The sequence below is a fragment of the Protobothrops mucrosquamatus genome, unplaced genomic scaffold (genome assembly GCF_001527695.2).
Source record: "Protobothrops mucrosquamatus isolate PMUCROS unplaced genomic scaffold, P.Mucros_1.0 scaffold162, whole genome shotgun sequence".
NCBI lineage: Eukaryota > Metazoa > Chordata > Lepidosauria > Squamata > Viperidae > Protobothrops > Protobothrops mucrosquamatus.
Window position 1 is genome coordinate 86,178 of NW_015386525.1, and position 24,314 is coordinate 110,491.

Consider the following 24,314-nt stretch of genomic DNA (forward strand, 5'->3'; position numbering starts at 1 on the left):
TTCTAGGTACAATTTAAGGTACCTTTTTAATCTATAAGGCTTAACTTGGCTTGACATCAAGTTACCTTAAGAAACATTTCCTTCAGATAGAGTTGGCCTACATAACATGTACACTCTGGGGAAAATTGCTTGCAATTCTTTATTTTTATGAAGTTGGGGGGAATAAAGCTAGGAGAAATTGTTTCTTTTTCATGACCTCCACATTATGAAATAGGCTTCCCATGAAAGCTAGATTTACTTTGGTATTATTAAGCTTTCAAAAGTGAATTAACTTAAGTATTAAGATGATACTATCATGGGATCTTTTAAATGTTTCTTCAATTTAGCTTGACTGTTGATTGATTGTGGCTATCTTTGTGTTTGCTTGTTTATACAGGCTTTTTTTAACCAAGGATATTTATTTTCTATATTTTATGTACCACCAAAAATCGCATGATTGCAGTGGTAGAGAAATTTAATAAATTATCATTTCTTTTTTATGAATTGCTTTCTCTTTTTCATCCTCAATTCTAGATGGCCAAAGCAAAGTGGATGCTAAGTTACAGAGGAAAACCCAGTGATGTCCTGCTAAGTAAGGGAGTAAATGTGGTTCTACTTTGCTGATGGAGAATGACCAGTTGGGAAAATGCTTACATGGACACAGAGCTGCTGTTTCTGTCAATGTTTACATATTCTGATCCTAAGCACTGTGGTGAGGACAAAAAAAAAATACTTGATCAAAGAGAGAAGAAAAAGGAGGAAAGTGTTCTTATAAAAAACTCATAGTTTGATTTTGTTTTCAGGACAGTTCTCAAAGCTTTTTATCCCAATTGTCTCAGAAAGGGTTGGCCAAACAGGTTCAGTTGTCAAACCTACAGCAACTCAAGCCTTTTTGCAGGCTGATGTCTGGTAAAGAACTGTCAAAGGAAACTAAAATAGACATCTGTATTCACCATGCAAGTAAGGCCATCCATTCGGTTCAGCCATGTGGAGACCCCAGGGAAGTCTACAAGCTATAGCAGTTAGAAACATTCTCTGCGAGTTTGAATAAGGTGAAGTATAGAGGAGAAAAGGTGTTTATATCAGCATAAAGGAAGTTCGCATTTTCTCTACCCAAAATCAAGGCTGCTTGTTTGCTCTTTGAAGAGCCTGAAGATTATACATAATTTATTTTGGATAATATTTTCCCTAGATACTGTAACTGATTAGGACAGAGAATTTTCTATTTCAGATAAAGATTTAAAAAATGGAGGGTGTTTTGTAATCACACATATTTCAGTGGAACTTAAAATCTTCCTTTTAGTATCAAAAATTCAGATATAAGATTAGCATGAATTGGCTTTATCAGAGCATACCTTTATTTTCAGTATCTTTAGCAGAAGGTTTATTTTATCACTTTTAGATTTGCTGAACCATTTCAGAGTTGCCTTATTTTTCATATATTAATAGAATGTAGAAATATTCCATTTCTCTCCTTTGTGAAGATAGTCTCGGATTCTTCTTCCTCTTCTATTGGCTTTGAGAAGATATGTGCTGTACTGATTTCTTACAGCTTTTAAGTAAGACCTTTTATCAGAACTGTTCAAAGCTCTCTCCAAAGAGTATAGTTGAGGTGCCTTCTGTTTAGGCTTTAACATTCTTATTCCCAGTATTCTTTAAATCTGCTAAGCTGGGAGATACTTGATTTGTTGTTGCTTGAACATACAACTTGTAGGCTGGCTTTGATTTTGAAACGAATATGTTAGAGTCTAGGAAAGAAATGTAGGAACTGCTTTGTATTGCACTCATTAATTAATGCAAAAGAAATGTATTTCAGGATGTAATTCTGGGAGAAAAAGTCAAAACATTGTCACATTATGTTGTAAAAGTTTCAATGGTGGTCAAGTCTAGAAATCATAGTTTAATCCCCAAACTAAAGCCTTTTCTTTAATTTAAATCTGATATTTTATTTTTAGTAAGAGTTGGTTTTTAAACATTCCTGGCGATATGGTCATCATCCAGCAAAAATATGTACATATGCCAGCATGTTTAGCTGGAGGCTTCTTTGATTCCAACTGCAATCTCTTGCGCTGCTCTAAAGGGAAACCATATTTTAAACAGACAACTAGCTGTATCTATTGAGTAGCATTAATTGCTACAGTATGAAACTCAATAATATGGTATCTATGGCTTCCTATAGAATTCTACTTCTTATGTGCAGATAGTTTTACTGTATGGTGGCCAAGATAACTCTTCTGCTGTTTTGTGACAGATATGTATTTAGTTATCAAGTTTACAAAGATATGTTATTTCATCTTACAAAGCCAGGTAGCTAATCTTACTGATTGAGATTACTACTTATCATATTTGTAAAACGTGTATATTTAAATAATATATATAATATAAACATAGAAACTGAATGTTGGGTTGACCCTATTTTTTAAAAAACTTGCACAAAATATGGATTAAAAATAGAGTCAAATCAATCTTGAATAGAAGGTAAACAAAGGGCTTTTAAAAAGCATAACTGTTTGATAGTTTGGTAGAAGAAACTACAAAGTATTTAGTTCAAAATGTTTTTTACATCTCCAAAGCATTTGTTTCTTCTCCCTTCAATATTAATTGGTTAATTTTATTCTCTTGATTTACCTTCATTTCAAAAGTAAGCAAAATATTCTCCATGAGCATATCCTACAAATAGCCAAATATACAGTTCTTACTAAAGACTTACTGTTATATAAGTTGTTTCCTTTTGGCAACTTCAAATCTGTGTATTTATGCATGTGCACACACACACACACACACACAAAATACATTTGGAAGAAAACAGTTAAGATAAAAAAATTATATTTGGAACAATGGTTTTAAAATACCATAAAAATAAAATTCTCTTAAAAGAGCATACTGAGACCCTGACATTCCATATTACACTATGAAAACTGAATATTAAGTAGTTATTAACTTTTAAATTTAGTTTTCCTTGATATACAATGATAGAAAGTGTGAAAGGTAAAACCATTTTTAAATAGGAATTTACCTTTCGGTTCCACACATTTTTCCCTTTTTGAAAATAATACACAGTACAGAATAGAATTAGTAGGCGTCAAGTTTCTGATTATGTTTTTCCATAAATTTAAAGCAAAACATTTGGTGGCAGAAAACGGTTTATGTTTATGTTAAAAGAGAGTGAAAATTTTCTCATAAAACCAAATAACACAAGTGGCTTTCTTGTTGCTCTTCAATATTTCTAATGTAGAATTTAATGAAAGCACATTAATTGATTTGAATTTATGATTCTTATTACATGGCAATTGGGGCCTCTTTGTTTTGCTAAATATATGAAGAGAGGTCAGCTCTTTTCAGCTTAATAGTAAACTGGAGTATCTGGAGACATAATGCCATGAAAGAAGTGATAGAAGACAATTGCTCTTGATGTTCTCAATAAAACAAGATCTTTGTGATTTGAATAAATCTAAATGATAACTTCATGAGCTTCTCTACAATGGACATAAGGACATGAAGAAGATAATCAGAACTAAAAAGAGCAAATAGAATATCAGCACCATTACAATGCAAGTAGCAATTTTTCATTTAGATATTTTCAACAGCCTAGTTTGTCTTAAAATGTATTTGGAGAGTTAAATAGCTCTTATGTTAAATCTGTTCAGTATTCACAAGCAATAAAAGGTAAAGCTTTCATTTCTGAATTTAAATTATTTGAGACTTAGGTCTAAAATAGTGATCTTACACTGAGCCTCAAATATAAGCAATAATTTTGACATACAGGTTTTGAATTTCAGAATCATTTAAATTATGTGTTTCTTGTCCCAATGGGAACAGTTAGCAATTCCTTAGGTTATCTTGGATCTTTATGAAGTATGGAGAACATGAACAAAGAAATGTCTTAACAATGCATACTTCCATCCCCAAGGTAATATTTGATGGCTTAAAATCATTCCTTTTTCAGCCTTTTACATTGTCTTGTCTCCAGCAAGACAGATGGGAATGTTGAGTCAAAATCTCAGGTGTGGGTGCTGTGGGTTTGACATCTGTTTCCATGAAATTAGGGTTTAATTTATTCAATAGGTTCTGAATGGGGCAGATAATCATGGTATACTTCTTCAAACTCTTAGCTGACTAATCCAACCTCCATTTAACCTCTCCATTTGATCCAAAGCAGTTGATATAAAAATAATTCACAAATCCCAAGCTACCATCAGTTACATTGAATCATAATCAGATGATAGTTTGTTAGGACTCACAGTTATTTACTATGTTTGCTGCTACATTCATTAAAATATTTTGATTATATTTATAAATACATTTAAATCTAGTTTACACAGTGATTTTTAGAACTGTTTGCCCAGAAAAAAATTAGGATGTTAGTTTTTTGGAATGTTGACAAATGATATAATTATTACTCTTATTTTTGAACTTTTCAGAATAGTAGTGCAGGAAAAAAATCATGTTAAATTTTGGAAAGTTTTTTTTACCTAAGTATCTTATTATGTTGGAGGACACAGAACACTTTTTATTTTCCAAAAAGTTAACACCAAGTTTAAAATAATAAATAGATATCATAAAATGTTTATGCAATTATAATTGTATGACCTTTAGGTTTTTTTATATATATATACTTTAGTTCTATCGCTGAATGGAGTTAATCCTCCAACTTACTTGATTCAGGCTTTTGGTTAAGTGCCTTTTCTTTTTGTTCCCTCTTATCCCCACAAAGTATATTCAGAAGTGTTTGGAGATATTTGGAAAGTCCTTGATCCTGCCCAAGTGACTTTATGTTGTTAAAATAACTTTTACCCTTCTGTAATTAGTGTTCAGTATATGTAATGTTATAACTGCTGTTGCATAACTGTCATTCTATGTGCTTGTTCTTTGCACACAGCACTATTTTCCTTATGTTGAATCTGTTTTTGTAGTATTAATGTTTACTTCTGAAAGTGAACTTTGGCACAATTTATAAACAGTGTATTTGAGCAACTGTAATGAAGTGGTTTGTAGTACACTAAGCCATTTCCACTGGAGTTTCAGATTGTAATTTAAAATATCAGTCTGGAAATTATAGTACTAAACTGACCATTCTAAAATTTGGCATTTTCCCCTGTAATGGAGAAAGAGCAGAATATTTCTTCACATTAAAAATGTTATAAATAAATTATATTTGAATGGTTACAGACTAGTAGACAATAAAATATTTTATATTTCTTCAATAAAAATATTTTCATATGGCCTATCTCTGCTGCCTAAGAAGTCTACTGCTTCACCCTAGGAAGCTGCCTGTTGATGGTGACAGTGATTCAATCTTCTAAATTAAAATTTTAGTTTTCCATGCACCAAATACAGTGAGAGCTTCTTTGCATTGCTCGGATACATATCTTTACATATTGTAAAACAAAAATTTTCTTTAAGTAACAAATTGGCTAAATCAAAGAATAGCAGTATACTTTTAAGCAAAGAATCATAGCGAGATTTCACTATGTTTTTTTTACAAAATCTGTTGCAAAGAACTGTGACAAATGTAAGAATGCAACCCACCAATCAAAATAAGTAATCATACATTTAATTTTTTTTTATTATATTTGTAAAACTTTTAACTTTTTAAAACTATATTATTACTAAGTTTCTACTGATCTTTGAAACAAATATAAGTTGCATTCTAGTTCAGATCAATTCTGAATGGATGGTTGAATACTCAAATAATATTGAATACTGCTAGAAGTTAAAGTATTATCTTTTGTTCAGATAAAGCAATTTGGTATGATTGAGGAATATAAAGTATTTTATGTAATTAGTAAACATGTTTCTAATTGCAGTGATAGATAAGAGAGGCGGTTGAATTTCCTCCAAGAGTCTAAAGAAACTTCCTTATAGCAAGGAAATTCTTACTAGGAAGAAAGGGATAAGTTGTCATGCTGAAATTTATTGTAAACTATATATTTGGTTTTCAGAATTGAGTTTTTACAATTTTGAACCATTTGTTCCTAATTTTTAAGAATTATTTTCTGAATGCATTTCTCAGGACACTATTGCTTAGGGTTTTTTTCTTATACCTTTTAACAATTTTTAGAAGTTGGCGAAACTTACGTTGACACTTGAAGAAATCACTTAGAATAATCCATTTAGATATGAATTTGATCTAGATTTAAGCACCTGGAAGATGACTGGCAGAAGTGAATGCCTCCATAACAATCATTTCAGGTATCGGAAATAATATAGGTCAGGATAAACTGTAATATGGAGAACTGAGGAAAGGATACCTGATGACCTAGAAGAACCTTCTGCAAACAACTCTTCTGCCAGCCCTCTTGCAGTTATTTAAATTTGAATCCATCACCATATGTAGATAATTACCAATTGTTCTTTTAATTGAATTATATTTTCTTCAGCCATGTCGGAAAACTAGGATTCTCATCACTTTCATCTGGGGCAATTTTTGTACAATGAAATATCTTTGTTGTACATAACAAACACATTTCTGGAGCTTTGTATCCCAATTATAATCTTTAATCTTTGCAGTGCTCCTGAAACAATATAAGTAATGTACAATTTCTGTTATAAAATTTTGCCTTTTACAATACATTTTAATTTGGTGTGGTAAAAGGGAAAATATTTGATTGTCTCGTCACACATTGGAATAGTTGGAAAAGCCAGCTAATTTAAAGTAAAGATTGTAGGTAAGGCTCTCAGACTTTAGAGATGGTGGTTGGTCTTTAGTACAGTAGCATTTTATTTTTAGCACTGCCTTTCTCTGTAATGCTTTCGTTTGATTTTAGTACTTAGTACAACTGCTTATTACAAAACTCCATGTTTAGTATGGCAGATATATTCCCCTGGCTATTGTTAATATCTACCCAAAGAAACATGACAAAGCTTTTTGAATGTGTGTATTATGAAAATATTTTTGTAAAAGTGAAATTAAAATTTAAATAGCAGGAACATTTTCACTAATACAATGATAGGGTTCTGAGAGACTAAGACATTTTTAAAATCTGATGGTGCTATCCTTTTACTAACTATAATCAAACATGGCAGATATGGAATAGAGAACAATCTCCCATTTGAAATTAGTAAATCTGTAAGTAAATGAATAAATATTTCACCTGTACAAAGAAGCTAGTTGGTTAATTAGATTTCCATCCATATAGATTCTTCTTTAGAGAAGTGATCTATTTTTTTTTCTTCCTTCTTTGGCACCTTTCAGCAACGGATTGAAGAATCCAGAGGTTTAAACATCATGTTATGGAAGCTGGTGCACTTTCTTGCATGTATTTTCAGTCAAGAACATTTACTTAAAATAATTTTAATTTAAATTGCTGAGCAGTATTACATATTGGATCCATCTCTCAAACATGTTTTAATCATATTCAGTACCTAGGTATCACAATTTAAAATTAAAAACATGTTAGGATTTTCTAAGCTGTAAGATAAATTCTGCAGTTGGACATTGATGTGATTATAAATCTGAAGCATTGCGCTGAACGTGTCATTCTAGAAAAGAACATGCTTTTCATAAATTGATTCTAACAATAGTGCAGTTTTCAAGTTAAAAAAATCTAGAAATTCTATTTTAGTATTTTTCTCCTGATGGAAACAATATTTCTGAATACTTTCTCAATATTCAGCAAAAAAAAACTTTAAAAAATATCTGGTTAGCCATAAAAAACAAGGAGACTTCCTTATTAATTGACAAAATTGATCCACTGATACTTATGGAATATGGTTATAGATTTTCTATGGACTTCTTTAAGGTATCTATTTTTATCAAGTAGTGGTGCTAAAATTATCCATGCCTGGTAAACATATCTGAAGCAGTTATTCTGTTCTGTGTATAGCTTGGCTCTATCTTTGAACCTGAGTATTTCTAAAATTAGTGGAAGGTTTGAGCCATCTGGGAAGAATATTTGTCTTCCTCGTGACATGTTTTCCATGCAACAAATATGTAGCTGCTCTCAGTAAGAGGGCTTGTATAATTATACACATTATTTAGTTACTTGTGCCAACTGCTTTTTGACTTACTTTTTACAGAAATGTGTTCTACCAACCTGAAAGATTTAAAAGAATGAATTGATCTTTTTCTCCTGTTTCAATGATTCCAAACGCGATGTTTGAATTATTATTTTTTCCATAATAATCTCAGGACCTGAAAGATTGTAACATAGTGTGTCTTAAAAGATGTATTGCACCAGCCATGAATTTTGTAAATAACCCTTTCATTCTCCTTTTTATAAATATCTGTTTTAAAGTATGTTAGGCTCTTTATCAGAAGACCTGGTGCCTACTTACTTTCCATGTAAAACTGGAGTACAGAAAAGGGGAAACTGCTGCCACAAAAAGCCTATGCCAGTTCTGAATGTATATTCAGGTTCTTTCCAGTTTCAAAATACAATTAAATTTACTGGGAAATAAATCCTTTACTCTTAGTATGTTTTATTATACCATGGGCCTGAAAACTAAAAGGGTGAATAGCATATATTTGCTCCAAAAACTCATGGATTGAGTTTTCTAGAAGAGTGATTTTACTTCAATGGTTTGCCTGCTTCTATAATCCAGAAATTACTGTCTCAATTTCACTTTTTCAAACAGGGTGTGGATTATTATTATTTTGGCTGGAGGCTTTATCTGAGAATCCATCTATAGTTAACTAGCAGATATTTGATGAGAAGTGCTCAGTTTGACTGTTCAAACTGAGAGTAGATGTGCCTGTCTTTAAATGTGGCAGGAGTTTCATGAGTGTTTTTCTTTTGTATGTGTCATGTGTCTGTGCTGTATTAAATAAAGAGGAATGTACATACACATTGTGTGGCTGGTATATGTTATTACAAACTCTTTTGCATATCTTAATTTGGTAATGTGCAAGATACCTAGAAAACAGACGTGCTTATTTTTCAGAAGTGTAATTAAATAATTCTACAGCAGAAATTGATATAATTTGTTTCTAAAATAACCAAAACAAATTCACAACAGTAAAAAAAAAAAGAGCCACACCCTATATGATGACTAATGAATTGCCCCTGGATAGTGGAAAATAGGTAAGTGGGAACAAACAAATCTATGTCTTGTAGCTTCTAATGATAGCTGAAAAAGTTTTTCACAGCACCTCTCAAGGAATATTGAATAGATTATTTGCTAGGAATGTAAGAATAGATGAACTGAATATACTTACTCTTAGATTGGGAGCCAGTATAACTAAAAATAGTGTTTAGAGATATCTGATGTGAAATTTCTATGTAAATTCTCACCACTGTGTTCTGTGTACCTTGAGTACATATATCACATAATGGTACCCTGTGTAGCTTGTACATATATCGCATAACGAATACCATAATCTGGATATCCTGGAAGTAATGGAGCAATTATAGTTTCTAAATCTATGTTAGTATTTTCTTCCCTTTAAAAAGGATAAAGCATTAACTGACTGGTTTTCTATAAACATTTCCCTATATATCTAGTGTTTTATAGCATTCTCTTGTATTTAAGAAATCATGATGTATTCAGTGCTGTTTGAGTTTATAAAGTAAAATACTGTACTAATTAAATGTCAGGATCTGAGGGCATATTAAATAACTTAGTACAAGATTCTGAGGTCTGAAAAGAAAATTTCTTTAATTTTTACCAATAATTTATATTACCAAGAATTTGCACAAGAATGTTTTAAAATAAGTATATTCATTTTGGTAGAGCCATAATTTTAAATACAGCTGATCTCCCCATTGGTTCACACTCTTGTGACTCTTCATAGTTGTTACCCAAATAGGTAACTTTCTTTTTAACAGGCATGACTTCATAATGCCATTTCTATCTCATCTCCAGTCCACTTAGAGGCAACCAAAAGTTCTCTCTAGCTGCTCCACTGTTAAAGTGTTTCTCATCTTCTCCCAACTTCCTGTTGACCACTTGGGGCTTCTGTGATCATTCTCTGTCTTCTCCAATTGCAGGGACTGCGCTCTGGCCATTTTGGCTTTGGCTGCAAGCAACTCCATGTTTGGCTTTACAGAGACATCTGCTTGCCTATTGTTTCACTAGAAAGCGCCAGTTAGGCAATGCAATCTTTTCGAAGAAGAAAATATCTGTTTAGCAGGCCCATAAAAGAAAAAATCTGAGAAGGTTACTGGCAGTTTGGTTAATTTAGCTTGAGAGTGAGTAACTTTCTGGAGCATTTTATTGGTGTTTGTGTAGCAAATAAGTGCATTAGAGATTTTCAGTTGCTTTAAAATATAACACGCACACACACGTACACAGGCACCCTGTCAAGATAGTTTAGTATATAAGAACATCAGTCTAGAATGACTTGGCATTCCTCTGTCAAAAATTTAAAATATATTCCTTGTAATTATGTTCAGAGAGATTTGCATGCTGACCACCTGGACATTCTTCACTTATAGTTAACCTCTTAACCAACTGAAGCTGTGAAAGACTGAAAAGGTTCTTGCTTTAGGAACCTAGGAAATAATTTGATTATAAAGTGAAAATAATAGTTGAGGGTTCTATTACTTTTTCCAGATATTTTTCAATATGTTACACTCTGGGAGCATCCTGCTTTCTGTTTAAATTGGTTGCCACATGATTAACAATCCACAGGACAGTAAGCTGCAGGAGAGAGTTCTGTCAGTTGCCTGCAAGCTCAATCCTGTTCTATTAGACCGATTGCTCAGATTGCACCTTTCAGATCAGCATTCCCCTGAAAAAACAACCATCACATCTTAGGTGACAGATGTAGGGATGAGAAAGAAGAATTTTGTCAGCTTGCTCTCATGCCACTTTGCGCCATTCCCTGCCCCACCACTGTCAGGCAGACGATTTTTGAACAAGGGAACAAACTTCAGTCTGTTGAAAGCCTAGCATTCCTGTGCCAAAACCTCAATTGCATGTTGATTTACACATTTCACTGAAAATTAAACGTTTGGTTTCAATCTTGCACATGTATACTCAGGGTCCCCCAACTGTGCTCTGCCATACATTATGGAGAACAATTGGTGGTGTTTTTTCCAGCTGGAGAAAGAAAGCTAGAGAAGGCACTAATCCTATATTAAATCTTTTAACAACTACAACTCATGAGCATTGTGACTGAAGCACATTAACACTTGGCTGTAGGAGGCAGCATAACTTTTTGCAGTCTTAGCTGGAAGAATGAATGTAAACTTCTGGCTTTTTACTGCTTTTTACTCTTTTACTGTTAAATAATATGAATTATGGACCAATTCAGAAGTTGGGGGGGAAAAACATCTACGAGGAAGAGGAAAAACTGAGTATAGTCAGTTTCTCTCAATCCAATCCATCTCACAGGGTTGTTATGGGGAAAATAGCTGGAATATTAGGTATGTTCGCCACTTCAATTACATATAAAAAGGTGGGATTAATAATACATGTAGAGTACACACATCAGATGTCAAAAATTTGGACAGAAGATAGACTATACCATACTTAAAAAAGTGTTGGTGCTACCAGGTAAATGTTCAAATGCAAAAAATATATGAGGACGTTTCTGAAATGCATTTATAAATGAAACAAAGAAATAGTACAATTCTTCCTCGAACGTCTATTCCTACTTATATGCAAATCAGTACCTGAACAAAATGGACAAGTTAATATTCTGCTCTAATATCCACTGTGAAAGCAGAAGATGCAGGTGATTTGTTAGAAAGCTTTTGAATCCAGTTCCATATGGGTCTTAGGGTGTACTGTGCATCACGTAAAAATATCTATGATTTGACTTCCTGAGTGTAAAGCGTTACTAACCATGAATATATAACATGATCGGAAGGGGTGGGACCAATCTACAAAGGATTGTGATGTTAACTAGATGATTGGAAGAAGTTGGCTTGTACTAGCCCCAGTGGCCTAATGGATAAGGCATTGGCCTCCTAAGCCAGGGATTGTGGGTTCGAGTCCCATCTGGGGTGATTATATTTTTGATTTATGTTCTTTTTTTCCCCCTAATAAGTTGCTGATCCACACCAAAATCTTGCTTCAGAATGCAAAAGTACAGTGAAAATCATAGTGGCGCCCGTAGCTAATGCTGGGGCTCACTAAAAGCAATGCTCTGTGAAAAGTTCCTTTTATCTACGATAACCCTATAATTGAGCGGAAAAATATATTTGGAGCACTACATGTAATTAGCTCAGTGTCAAATGTATTGCGTTGGTCGTTTTAAGGCAATATTCTCCCTATTACAGAATGTGTATCAACATAGTAGTATATATTAATCGTTTACTGAAATCTCGCTTTTAGGCATGTTAGGAACGACTTACACATCGGCCCCCCGTAGATGCATCGAAAATACGACTTCGAGAGTAGCGGGTCGCGGAAATCTCCTCTAATGGGCCGATACGAACCCTTTCGAGGGCCAAATAAAGCAGAGAATTACTTTGAAAGAAAAGGCTCAAAGCTTCCCTTGCTTTCCTGCTCTTTTCAAACGGGTCTGAAATTCATCGATATATTCGAATTATTTAACGCTTTCCGTTGTATCATTATTCCTGAACTAATGGATGAGATGAAGCTCTAATAGTTGAACTGATGGCAACTACGTTACAATACATCAGGAACAAAAGATTAGGTATCCATCACGTTTGAAATGCTCGCGTCCCGCTCAAATATTGCGCTTCTATAAAGCTGAAGATGAAAAGAACACGACCTGGAAACACCCGGTTGGTCTTGTAAGTTTACACTGCGTGCTATTGAAAAGTGCCAGATCTTTTCTTTTTGATTGGGCTCTCTGATTGGCTGGATATCGCATTCCAATAGCGGAAGCAAGATGGCGTCTCTCGGGTCGCCGCTGCGCACTTTTCGCGGTTTACTGAGGGAGCTCCGTTCTGCTCTAGGAGGGAGCGATGTCTGTTACAGAAACAAGGCAGCATATCGTTACTTGAAGGAAGCTTTCCGCTGCCATCGGGTATGTGTATTTCGCTGCTAATACTCGAAATCTGTCCGACCTTTGCGTTAATAACGACTCGCTTCTTTTGCCTTCAAATATGGCGTTTTTCTCTGGGCTTTAGAAGTTCTGTTTTAGGGTCACCACAGCTTCGCTAGTCCCTAATAGTAGGCACCTGGATTTTTATGCAACTATTAACTAAAATGTAATTTTGTACTGATTCATGATACTGTTAAAGCTAAAATATTAAAGCGTACGATAGCAAGTTTCTTGTGCAGAAGGTTCAAGGCATTTCATAGATCCTCTTCTGCTCCCCCACCCCATTGTATTCGATGTCAATTTCAAGATATTAAACATATTGCATTGTTTGGACATAATGCAATACAGCGGGGTATGGCAGCTGAGAGCCATAGCAAGTGGAATGAGGACTATTGCAAGCAGAGGAGAGGAGTTGCCGTTGTGGAGTTCTAACATGTGGAATGTTACACCTGCGTGGAGTGGAAAAAGCTACTGTGAATAGCTTAGTTCAGTGGTTCTCAACCTTTTTAATGCCGCGACCCCAACCGGTCGTAAGTCGAGGACTAAACCGGTCATAAGTCGAGGACTAAACCTGTCGTAAGTCGAGGACTAAACCGGTCATAAGTCGAGGACTAAACCGGTCGTAAGTCGAGGACTACCCAACCGGTCGTAAGTCAAGGACTTTCCCTGCCCGGGAGTGCCGCGCATGCGTGGTTCCGCCCCCTGCGCTGGCCGAGGCGTAGCTGGCAAGCAGCAGAGACGGAGCAGGCCGACCACCAGCTGGCCCAGCCCAAGGGAGGTAAGGCACCCGCCGGAAAAGGGGGGAAAAAATGGCGGACAAAAAAAATGGCGGACAAAAAAATGGCGGACAGCCTTGCTTGGCGACCCCCATGAAATGGTCGATCGACCCCAAATGGGGTCCCGACCCACAGGTTGAGAGCCACTGGTTCAGACAATTTGGAAGATTTTTTTTTTAAAAAAAAACTTTTATCTTGGTCACATGACATTATAATGCAAAGCACATGGAGAAAGTATTTACAAGGTAGGATTGTGTTATTCCTTAGGATAGGATTATATTAAAAATGGAATAAAAATGTAAGTGAACATTTTCTTAGGTTTTAATTTTCTATGTGGAACAGTAGTTTCATATATGCTATCATTGTGCTGCCACTAATAAATTCTGGCAGCTTTATTGGACACACGCATATTGGCTTGTTATTGTAAGCTAAAAATATATTTATCTGAATTGAAAGACTTAAACAATACCGTTTCTTATGCATGTCTTTTCTCTGACTCCAGGTAACCAGTGAAAAACTCTGCAAAGCCCAGCATGACTTACATTTTCAGGCTGCTACTTATCTCTGTCTTCTGCGTAGTATCCGGGAACACTTAGTACTACATAAGGAATATCATGGCAAAGGAGAACGATCACCAGACATAGTGGCAGGACTTGTAGGATTTAAACTACCACAACAACCTGGAGGAAAGGGATGGGAACCATAAATGTGGTTTAACTATTTCATAAGAATTTTTGAGCTGTATTTTTTTTTCAAAATGGTCTGTTTAAATAAAAATGTATGTCATACAGAATTTCTAGCCTGATATTGTCTTTAGGTTTCATATACACTACAATATATAGCAGCTAGCACTTGTTCTGAACTCTTAGATGCCTTTAGTAATATAATTTTCCAGGATTGTGACACTATCACTCATTCAGTAATGGTTCAAAGTTTCAACCTGTCTACTGAGTTCAATCATCAGAATGCCCCCACAATCATCTGATAGCAATTTAGGCACTCAGTACCTGGCTCACAATTACAATATTGCAGCATTCCAAAATCACCAATTGCAACCTTATTTGCTGGTTTCCAACAAGCAAAGTCAATAGGGAAGCCAATGATTCACTTAACAATGGCAATTAGTAGTGTTGGAATTGCTGTTGCTAAACTACATGATCACATGACATTGCACTTTATAACCACATTGCTTAGCAACAACAATTCCAGTCCCAATTGCTGTTATTAACTGAGGTCTATATCTTAATAAGTGCAGTATTTTAACAACAAAAATCTTAGCATGAAACAAAGATCAGAGAACCCTGGTGCTATTTTCACCTGAGATAACACCAGAGTTCTCTGATCACATCTGACTTACTATATTATTGTCACCACAGCTGTATCACTATTTGATATATTATTGATAAAATCATCTACAGTGCCTTGGCAGATAAAGTATATATCACTTGTCCTGCAAAACTCAGCTTAAACCACCTAACTTACATTATCCATGGATTCTGGATAATTAATGGGTCCACCAGGAGAAGGGCGGGGTACAAATGTAATAAATAAATAAATATATATAACAAAAAGTGCATTATGATTATCTTTCTTAAGAGAATTATCAAAGTCAATTTCATTATGAAATACCTAACCTAGAATTCAAAAGATTTTCTGCAAACTATTTTTATCACATTAATCAATGTAACTGTCTATGAGTACAGGAAAATTTCAAGTATTTAATTTTTCTGTGGAAGACTAAAATTGCTCCGCAATGGTAGACAAATGGGAATCCACTGAATACATTCTTTCCAGCTCATTTTATAGAGGCACTAAACAAACTAGTTGGATCGTCACTTAAGAGCTATTTTCTTACCAGACTCCTCAATGCCTTCAACAATAGCAGAGCTTCTAACATACTACCTTCACTGGAAAGTGCTTAAGAATTCAGGGAGATATTCAAAGATATATCTGGCTTGAAAATAGCCCATGTTAAACTGTATAGCACAGTCAAACACCATGGACTGACCACAGAAAATGTTTTATGACAGTTAATATGTCAGAACATTTTATAAAATTTGCCAAATTTCAATTCCGTGGGAGTTATTGATTTCAGATTTTGGATGCATTCTGTAAATTAGTCCAGTTGAGGTGCTATACTTTGGTTCAAAAATTGTTGCCCTGTGATGAACTGTTTTGCCCAGTTAAAGGGCACAGGGTGTTAGCATATAGACTAGACAACTCATGACTCCTTGAATCATCCATTTCAGTGATATTTCTTTACCAGATTCCTTAATGCCTTCAACAATGACAGCTTCTAATGTGTTGCCTTTACTGGAAAAGTTGGTATACATTTAGACATCTATCTGTCTTGAAAAAAATGCATGTTGAACTGTATAGCACATTCAAACATCAGCACTGGAAATGTTTTATGACATCTTGTATTATGTCATAAACTTTTATGATATTTTTTTCATAAAATGTTTTATAAAATCTACAAAATCTTAGTTCCACAGGAGTCATGGGTCCTGGATTTTGGACATATTTGGAAGTAACAATCTTTAGTGCTTAGTGAACAATGTGTTGTCTGGGTTCATATATTTAAAAAGAATAATAATTAATTTCTATAATTGATCAATATGTTAGTTGATAATATATTTTCTTGATCCTCTCTTCTCCTTTTGTCTACATTAAACAAATATAATTCTTAATACTTTCAATAGATACAGAGTTGGGTATAAACATTTTTTCTAGTATTTGTACATATAACAATAACATCAACATATAACATCTTTTCTAATCAGCTTATGTTTCAATTGTATTTATAGAAGTCATCTTATTAAGTCATTATATGTCCTGTTTTCAAGATTCTTATTTAAGCTTAATTTCCCCTCAGTATTGAAACCACTCTTATCAGTATAATTTTCTCAAAATTCAGTACCTTTGAATATCCAAACTTTTCATTCAAATACACCATCTCAGTATTTTTACATTTCATATATTATAAAAGTATTATACTACTTATATATCTTATCCTTCTTACTGTAGGGCCCCTTTATGTCCAAGCTTTGTCTATTCTTTTAACCATGTTCAAACAAGTATTTAATCATATAGTACATCATCTAGCAATCTTACTATAGGGACTCTTTATATCCAAACTTTATATTTTTTAAACGTATTCAAACAAGTGTTTAGTCATATAGTATTCCATCTGGTAAGTTGAATCACATCTCTTAAATCTAATTCTAATCTTCTTCTTTTGCCAGGTTGCTTTCCAAATCAGTAGGTTTATCTTGTCAGGTTGTATTTTTATACATATTGTTGGAGATAAAAAAGACAAGTATATTTGTTTTTTTCTCCTACGCTTTAATAATTCTCCTGATAGCTCTTTAATCCATTTTATTAAATCTTTTTTGTCTTCAAGTTTGTTTTGAAGTCCTGGAAGGTAAAACATCTTTTTTATTTCCTTTGTTGTAGCAAAATTTTGTGGATTTTCTTTTGTATTAAGTTGTAATTCTCTTCATTTGTAGCTTCTATATTTAAGTCATTTTCCTCTGATTTGTGTTCTATTGTCTGATTTATTTGTTCATTTTTACCATCATTTTTTGAGCATTGTTTAATTGAGTTTAGGTTAGAGATATGTTCATTTATGTTATCAAAGTTGTTTTTAATCTCGTCATGATTTAAGACAATTGTCATTTGAATCTGTCGCAGCATTGCATATATTTTCTCCTGGAATGTATTTGCATTGTCTTGAGTCATTGTTCCTGCAGATCTCTGATGGTCCACATTGGGGTCTTCAGCAGGAGGTGTTAGGTGTGGTTTTCTATCATTTTTAGATAAATATACAACATCCATTTTGTCTTCCTCCTCTAAGTAGTTTTTCACCGGTACCATAGTATCTTTAATTAGCTTTATCAAACCAGCCCATCTTAAAATCCAAACAACCAAATCTTGTGTAGTTCTTATCTTTATATATGGCTTTTATAAATGTTTATAAATGTTTTCAATTATCAAAGCACCACTGAAAACAGTATTTTGTAACAGTTCTTCTTTTCAGGGGTCTTATAATTATCAGCCAGCCAAGATTTCAGTCCAAAGTGTTTAACCACCTGAAAGCTTTCCAGTAACTTCCCCTTTAGAAGATTAACCAAATGCAGCTTAAAAATGCAGCTCAGTGTGTTTGTTTATCCAGACTGTAGTATTTTTAACTGCATTTCAATATATTTTTGTTTCCCATAAGAGTTTAATTTGCCACTTCCGTCTATGGGAGGATGGGGGTGTACTCCCTCCCCTTCTCACTTTGGGAGGATTTTTGTTTCTTGGGAATCTTTTCCAGGAAATCAGATACAAAATAAGAGAGAGAAGATCGAATTCCTCACCCAGTTTCAAACATGTTGTTCACTGTTGTTCTGGTTATTGCCTTTGGATTTCAGTTGCAAGACTTGGGCTGGTCACCGAGGTGTGGCCAGCCTTTCTCCTGTTGGGTTACAGGGCTTCCTGTGGATTGAGCAGGATGACCGCCATCGTTCCACGATCATCAGGGCGCCCCTCTTTCTTTGTCGCCTCTCCAGGGCAACTTTAGACCCATTTAGAGTCCCCTGCAGGGCGAAACTAGCTGTGGGGTACGGAGCATCGCAATCCCTCGGCTGTGCGCTACGGGTCAAAACTGAAAGTCCTCCAAAACAGAGGTCCCCAACATTTTGGGCACCAGAGACCAGTTTCATGGAGAGAGGTTTTTCCGCGGACTGGAGGGAGCATGGTTTTGTGTGTTGCCTGCATCCCGTGAATGAGCATTTGCTTGTTTGTGCGGACTGGTTGCTGGCATGCCGCGGCCCAATACTGGTCCACGGACCAGGGGTTGGGGACCCCTGCTCCAAAAGGTTTTGTCCTATGGTGCACTGTTTCACCCTGTTACAGGTTACAGGAATCAGAGTTTTAGTAATATATAGATTTACAATACCGTACCTTTATTTTCTCATGTTTTAAGGCTGCCTGTACAAACCAAATTTGCATCTATTACTTTCACATCAATCTCCCTATAATATAATCTTGGTAATTTTTACATATCACCATGCAAAAACTACCAGGTATTGACTGCTAGCTAAAATCAATCATATTTTAACATAACACCTTCCTATAACTGTTATTCTTATGCCTTCTGTTACCCAGTTTTATAGCCAGTTCATTTTTCTCACTTTGAGGATAGCTCAATAGAGTTTTTGATTTTATTTATAATTCCTCATCTTTCAACTTTGCAGTCACTGTCCATTTAATATTGAGACATGGTCTGATTTTTTTTTATCACAATTGTAAATCGCAGTTTGTTTTTATTTCGTGCTGCCAAATATCAAAATACAGAATTGACTACAATTGGATAAAATTGCAAAGAAAAAAATCCAACTCTTTTAAGTTTTCAGAAAGTCTAATACATTATTTACTTCTTTATTAATGTAGATAAATTGTAATTATGATGTGAGTTTAAATAATTCAGTATTCAGTGTAATGCCTATTGTAAATTGATATCAGTTCACATTTAAAACAACCCAAAATTCAGTTAATGTGAAACTAAGCACATGAGTAATTGAGGCTAGTGCAGGCACAGTTGCATTTAGGTTTTTAGATACTGGTAATTCTTATGTATGCAAAATGAAGAAAAGGATGATTTAGTCAGAGGAAAATAGTACGGTGGGAGTAAAGTACACTGGCATAGAAATAATAATAATACAGTTGGAAAGATCTTGGAGGTCATCTAGTCCAGCCCCCTGTTCAGGCAGGAAGTGAAAATATCTTTTGAGCTGCAGTGCTTGTAAAGCAAAAAATTATGTTGACCTTAGACTCAATTGAAACATGCAAGTTCCCTTAGGTGTGGATAAAGTACTCTGTGTCTACCAAAATATGTATGAAGATTTAAAGAAAAACAGTTTGGTTTACATTACTAAAATAGTTTGACAGACAATAAAGATGTTTTTGTCAGTGTAAGTTTTAGAAATGATATTTAGAATTCTTGGTTTTTATTTTGCTTTCTATAATTGTTCTGTAACTTTGCTATTCATATATTTAAATGCTATTTTTATCCTTTATTGTCTTTCTGAAAGGATTATCAAATCTGCATTTCTACAAAGCTGGTTTTTGCTTGGGGCAGAGAGACTGGGGGGGTTGTTTCTGCCTAAGATTTTCTATTATTCATTTGGGGAAATATAATATTCTGCCTTCTTTAATATCCCGCAAACTATTTCCTTTTCTGGGGGGACTGACTTCCCACAGAATGTTTAAATATTTTGCCTCTTCCATCAAGCTGGAATTAGTTACCATATTTTCTATAGAAATATAACTTTGAATAATGTAAATTTGCATAAGCAACCATTTTGTGGGATTCATTCGTTGAGATCTACCTGTAGTAATTAATTATAGGCAGTTCTATTTCTCATTGCTCCTTTAAATAAGTCTTCCCAATGCCGGTGTGTATACGTAATATATATGTATGCATGTATATGTGTATATAAATTTCCTTTGAGCACTACTGTTAGTCCTCTACTTATAATCACAATTGAGCCAAAAATTTCTGTTGCTAAGTGAGACAATTGTTAAATGAGTTTTGCCCCATTTTACGACCTTTCTTGCGACAGTTAAGTGAATCTGGCTTTCCCATTCACTTTGCTTGTGACGTCAGAAAAGATGATCAGATAGTCCTGGGACACTGCAACCATCATAAATATCAGTCAGTTGCCAATCATTCAAAATTTGATCACATGACCACAGGGATACTGCAACAGTTGTATGAAAAATGGTCATCACTTTTTTCATTGCTGTTGTAACTTTGAACGGTCATTAGATGAACTATTGTAAGTTGAGGACTACCGGTATATGCATCTGAAGTGCACTGTGACCTGTGAAAGGTTATTCAATAATTATACAATAAATCTATAGGTTTCTATAGAGAACACAAGATTTTGGAACACCAGTTTCTGTCTAGACTTTTGATAGCTTTAGTAAGCAGACCAACAAATAAAGTTATTTAGGAAGTTTAACAGAAGAATTTTTTTACTTTCGACATAAACAAATCAAAGGCCCGTATTGTGTTATGATCCAAATGAAAAGAAATACGTCACAAAAAGAGGCCACACGAAGCCACCAATCAGCTCCTACGCGAATCTAAAGGAATAACGAATTCGTCAACCCAATCAGCAAAGGCAAAAAGCCCGAAGTTCCTGCCTGATTCAGTTTCCAGGTTAGCCAATCAGAGGGAAACTAATAGTAAGTATAGGCGGGAGACAAGCGCACGCGCACGGATGTCCGTTACTTCCAGGCGGCGCGCGTACGCCACTGTAGGCAAGCGTGGAGAGGTCGGGCGCGCGGGGTAATCGCGGTGGTGAGGTAACGCCGGGCACGAGGCGGTTGTCTGTTCCTTTTCGACAAGAACGGAAGGTGCAAGCGCCATTGTGGCTACGCCGAGCTTAGCGATAAAAAGGAAAGCTGCTTCCGCCTTAGGACGCCTCTGAGAGAAACAACCGCAGCGTCAGGTTCGAGATCTTCTAGGCCGCTGTGGGCGGGGTTTATACGGATTTGGCCGGCCCACTCGGGCCCCGCGCATTTCAGGATGTCGGCACAGGCTCAGATGCGCGCGATGCTGGACCAACTCATGGGCACCTCCCGTGACGGTAAGAAGTGCTGCTTAATTAGTCAAGCTAGGAAAACCTTCCGGAGGCAATGTCGACGAAAAACAGAAAGGCCCAGAATGATGATTGGCAGGGCTTGTGTCTCGATTATATTTTCCTCTCCATTAGGGCCGGGCCGGGTGAGAGACCAGAGCCCGGGTTTCGGCACTGAGATACGAGAAGGTTTGGGTGTACGATTCGTTTCAGGAAACCGGAGAAAGAGTTGTGTATTCGGTAACGGAAGGATTAATACCTTTGTTTCCAGAGCATAGGGTTGTGACAAGGGTAAGATACTATTCTTGCAAAAGGATCTGATCTTAATTAGCACCGAAATGTGAGATTGTGCCCATTCTATTGTTCGTCAGCAGATTTACCTGATTAGAAGAAAGGAAGAAGGCACTCACCTTGTTGCTACTATTGGCACACATATTTTGATACTGGAAATCTAACCCAAACCAGCATTTCAAGTTAATTCCTAGCCCTGGTATTAAAATATTTCTGGTGGCTTATTTTAAGCAGTGTGACTGGATACAATATATAAATAAGAAAATAATTGGTTGGATTTCTCTGATGCTATTGTACATTGAGAGCATACAGTATTTCAGGTTTTATCATTTTTTTATATTATATTTCTTGGCAAATGAATATTTTTACAAGAATTTTTTGAACAGTTTACTTCAACGAAACAGGTATATGTTGTGAGGTTTCTGAACAGTATTTACAACAGTTTATGTAATAAACATTTTAGTCCCTTTGTGAACACATTTTGAAGAAATGTAGTGGGAAAAGGGAAAAGGTTGCATAAAATGTATGCAAACAAAATAAGCTTAAATTTGATCTTAAGAAATTTCTCACATGTGAACCTGCTTACACAGATTAATGAGTTTTCCCTAGGGAAATACAGTAATCCTTTTTCAATGCATGGTAGATTGTTTTTCTATTTTGATTTACTATTACATTATAATAATTTTATCTATGTGATTACAACTTTTGATGTAAGTAAAATACAGTGTCATCCGGTATTGTGTTTTTGCTTAGAAACATTGTTTAAAAATTGTTCATATAAGGGTGAGGTTGGCAAGATAGGAATCTGATTCATTCCCAAGAAAACTATTTTGTAAACAAGAGACAGATGACAAAGACCTTTAAAATTGTGAAATCAATAGCCATCATGCCATTGACTGAAAGAAGTGAGAAGGTGAAAACTAGGATTCAGACATTGGGACTTTACATATTTAGAAAGATAGGACTTATAGGTCAGGGCTTTTCGATCTTTTCACAGATTGTACCACTTTTAGGACATGACAATATTCGACTACCACCAGTGCTTAGCAAGGTGTCAAAAACTTGATTTAAAAAAGGCGGATTTTGGGTTTTACTGATTAGATTGATTCGTTGTTATAGAAATGGCTAGTTTATACTATTATGGAAAAGTAAAAAGTTGAGGTTCTATGTTAATGCTTCATTCTACTATAACAGAGGAAGTCAGAAATCAATAACTTTCTTTTCCCCTTCTCCCCCTCACTTTTCCCCCCTTTTTCCTCCCCACTGTGTCCTACTATTTGCTTTTGTATTTTTGTATTTTATTCTATAATAAAATGTTACAAACCATTAAAAAAAGGAAAAAGTACCGGTTTTAATTTCTTCAATGGCGGTTCCTTTGCTGAATCACTTTCCCTTTGCACTGACAAATGTATGTTGAATTTATCCATATTTATTAATATGCACCACTACCTTGGTGGTCAGCTGGCTGGTCAGCCCTTCTTCCTCTTTCCCTTTCCTCACTCTTTTTCCTCCCTGCCTACTGTGCTCTCCTTCCATAGCCTCTTCCCCCCTCTCTTTTTCTTCCCTGCCTGCTGGGCTCTCCTTCGACAGCTTGTTCTCCTCTCTCTTTTTCCTCTCTGCCTGCTGGGCGCTCCTTCCACAGCCTCTTCTCCATCCCCTTCTTTCCCTGTCTTTTTTTCCCTCTTCTGCCAAACCCTGCTCCTTTTATATCCTCTCCTCTTTCCCCCCCTCCTTTTTGGTGCACCTTCAGCTGACTCCTCAAAGCTGCGCTTCTCCATCTCTCTTTCTGTGTCCCCTTCTCTTTCCCCCCTTGTCTTTCTTCTCTCTCCCTTTCCCGCCAAAACCTTTTATATCCTCTCCTCTTCTCCCCCCCTTTTCTTTTTGGTGCACCTCCAGCTATGTGCTGCCAATCGGCTGGAGCCTGGAAGCTCAGCAGAGCCCCAGCAACACCACAGCTCCAGCTGACTCTCCCACAGGCCTGTGCGATGCTGCCACTGCTCATCCCCCTGCTACACTTTTACCTTTTTTTTTTACAGTGCTTTTCAACCCATCGTACACATACCACCTATCAGGTGCTGAAGTACCGCCAGTGGTACAAGTACCATGGGTTGCAAAGCACTGTTCTAGGTGATGGTAGATGGAGAATTTCTAAAATGCATGGCTTCCTATTTATACCCTTTGGGAATGTGGAATAATTAATTTACAGGTATGAAACCACCTCTGCCTTTTTTAGTCTTAATGGCTTGGAGCATCTTCTGTATTCCAACACTAATATTAAGCCACTGCTACAGATTTTCTTGTACTCTCACTAACTGTTCAAGGTGTCAATGCCTTGCTCCTGTGTTACAACTTACTTGGATCCAAATGGGCTATTTACCACACACATGATGAACCATGTAGCCTAGCATATGTCATAGAAATTGCCCTAGCAGATGGTTCAAGGTTTGTAACTGTTCCCTTCAACACTGTACCGCTGCTTTGCTGCCTGATACATTTGATGTGAATCTGGGCAAGTTTACTAGCTCTTGTATTTAGTGTGAGCTGTACATCTCTAAGACCTAGCAGTTTTCTACTGTCCATTCTTGTATAGAATCAATAAGACTGATGACCAGAGGATATGCAAAATGAGGACCCTCTCTTCTAACACAAAACAACCCAGGCTTCAGAGATTATAGAACTTAGAACCAGTGCAGCTGGACAGCATCAAAAAATTATCTGCCAATAAAACTGCTGATA

The 24,314-nt window shown here is 35.6% G+C and overlaps 2 protein-coding genes and 1 non-coding gene across 4 annotated transcripts in view; all 3 read left to right on the top strand.

Annotated features, from left to right (window-relative positions):
• Window positions 1–691, top strand: part of UBN2 (ubinuclein 2) — an 80,584-nt gene extending 79,893 nt beyond the window's left edge. Inside the window, exon 17 of the mRNA XM_015813516.1 lies at window positions 514–691. Coding sequence (XP_015669002.1) covers window positions 514–560 — 47 coding nt within the window. The 3' untranslated portion in view covers window positions 561–691. The remainder of the gene's footprint in view (window positions 1–513) is intronic.
• An 11,109-nt stretch (window positions 692–11,800) lies between these two features.
• On the top strand, window positions 11,801–11,873 carry TRNAR-CCU. Its single transcript has one exon. It is a non-coding gene; the product is annotated as a tRNA-Arg (tRNA).
• Window positions 11,874–12,708: 835 nt separating this feature from the next.
• The window catches only part of LOC107285341 (putative RNA-binding protein Luc7-like 2), a 48,604-nt gene continuing 36,998 nt past the window's right edge, over window positions 12,709–24,314 (top strand). The window contains exons 1-2 of one of the 2 annotated variants that reach the window (XM_015813521.1): window positions 12,709–12,862; window positions 14,159–14,277. In XM_015813521.1, coding sequence (XP_015669007.1) covers window positions 12,725–12,862; window positions 14,159–14,277 — 257 coding nt within the window. In that variant the 5' untranslated portion in view covers window positions 12,709–12,724. Of the gene's footprint in view, window positions 12,863–14,158; window positions 14,278–21,214; window positions 21,297–24,314 lie in introns of those variants that run through there. The other variant, XM_015813517.2, reaches the window with a different exon arrangement.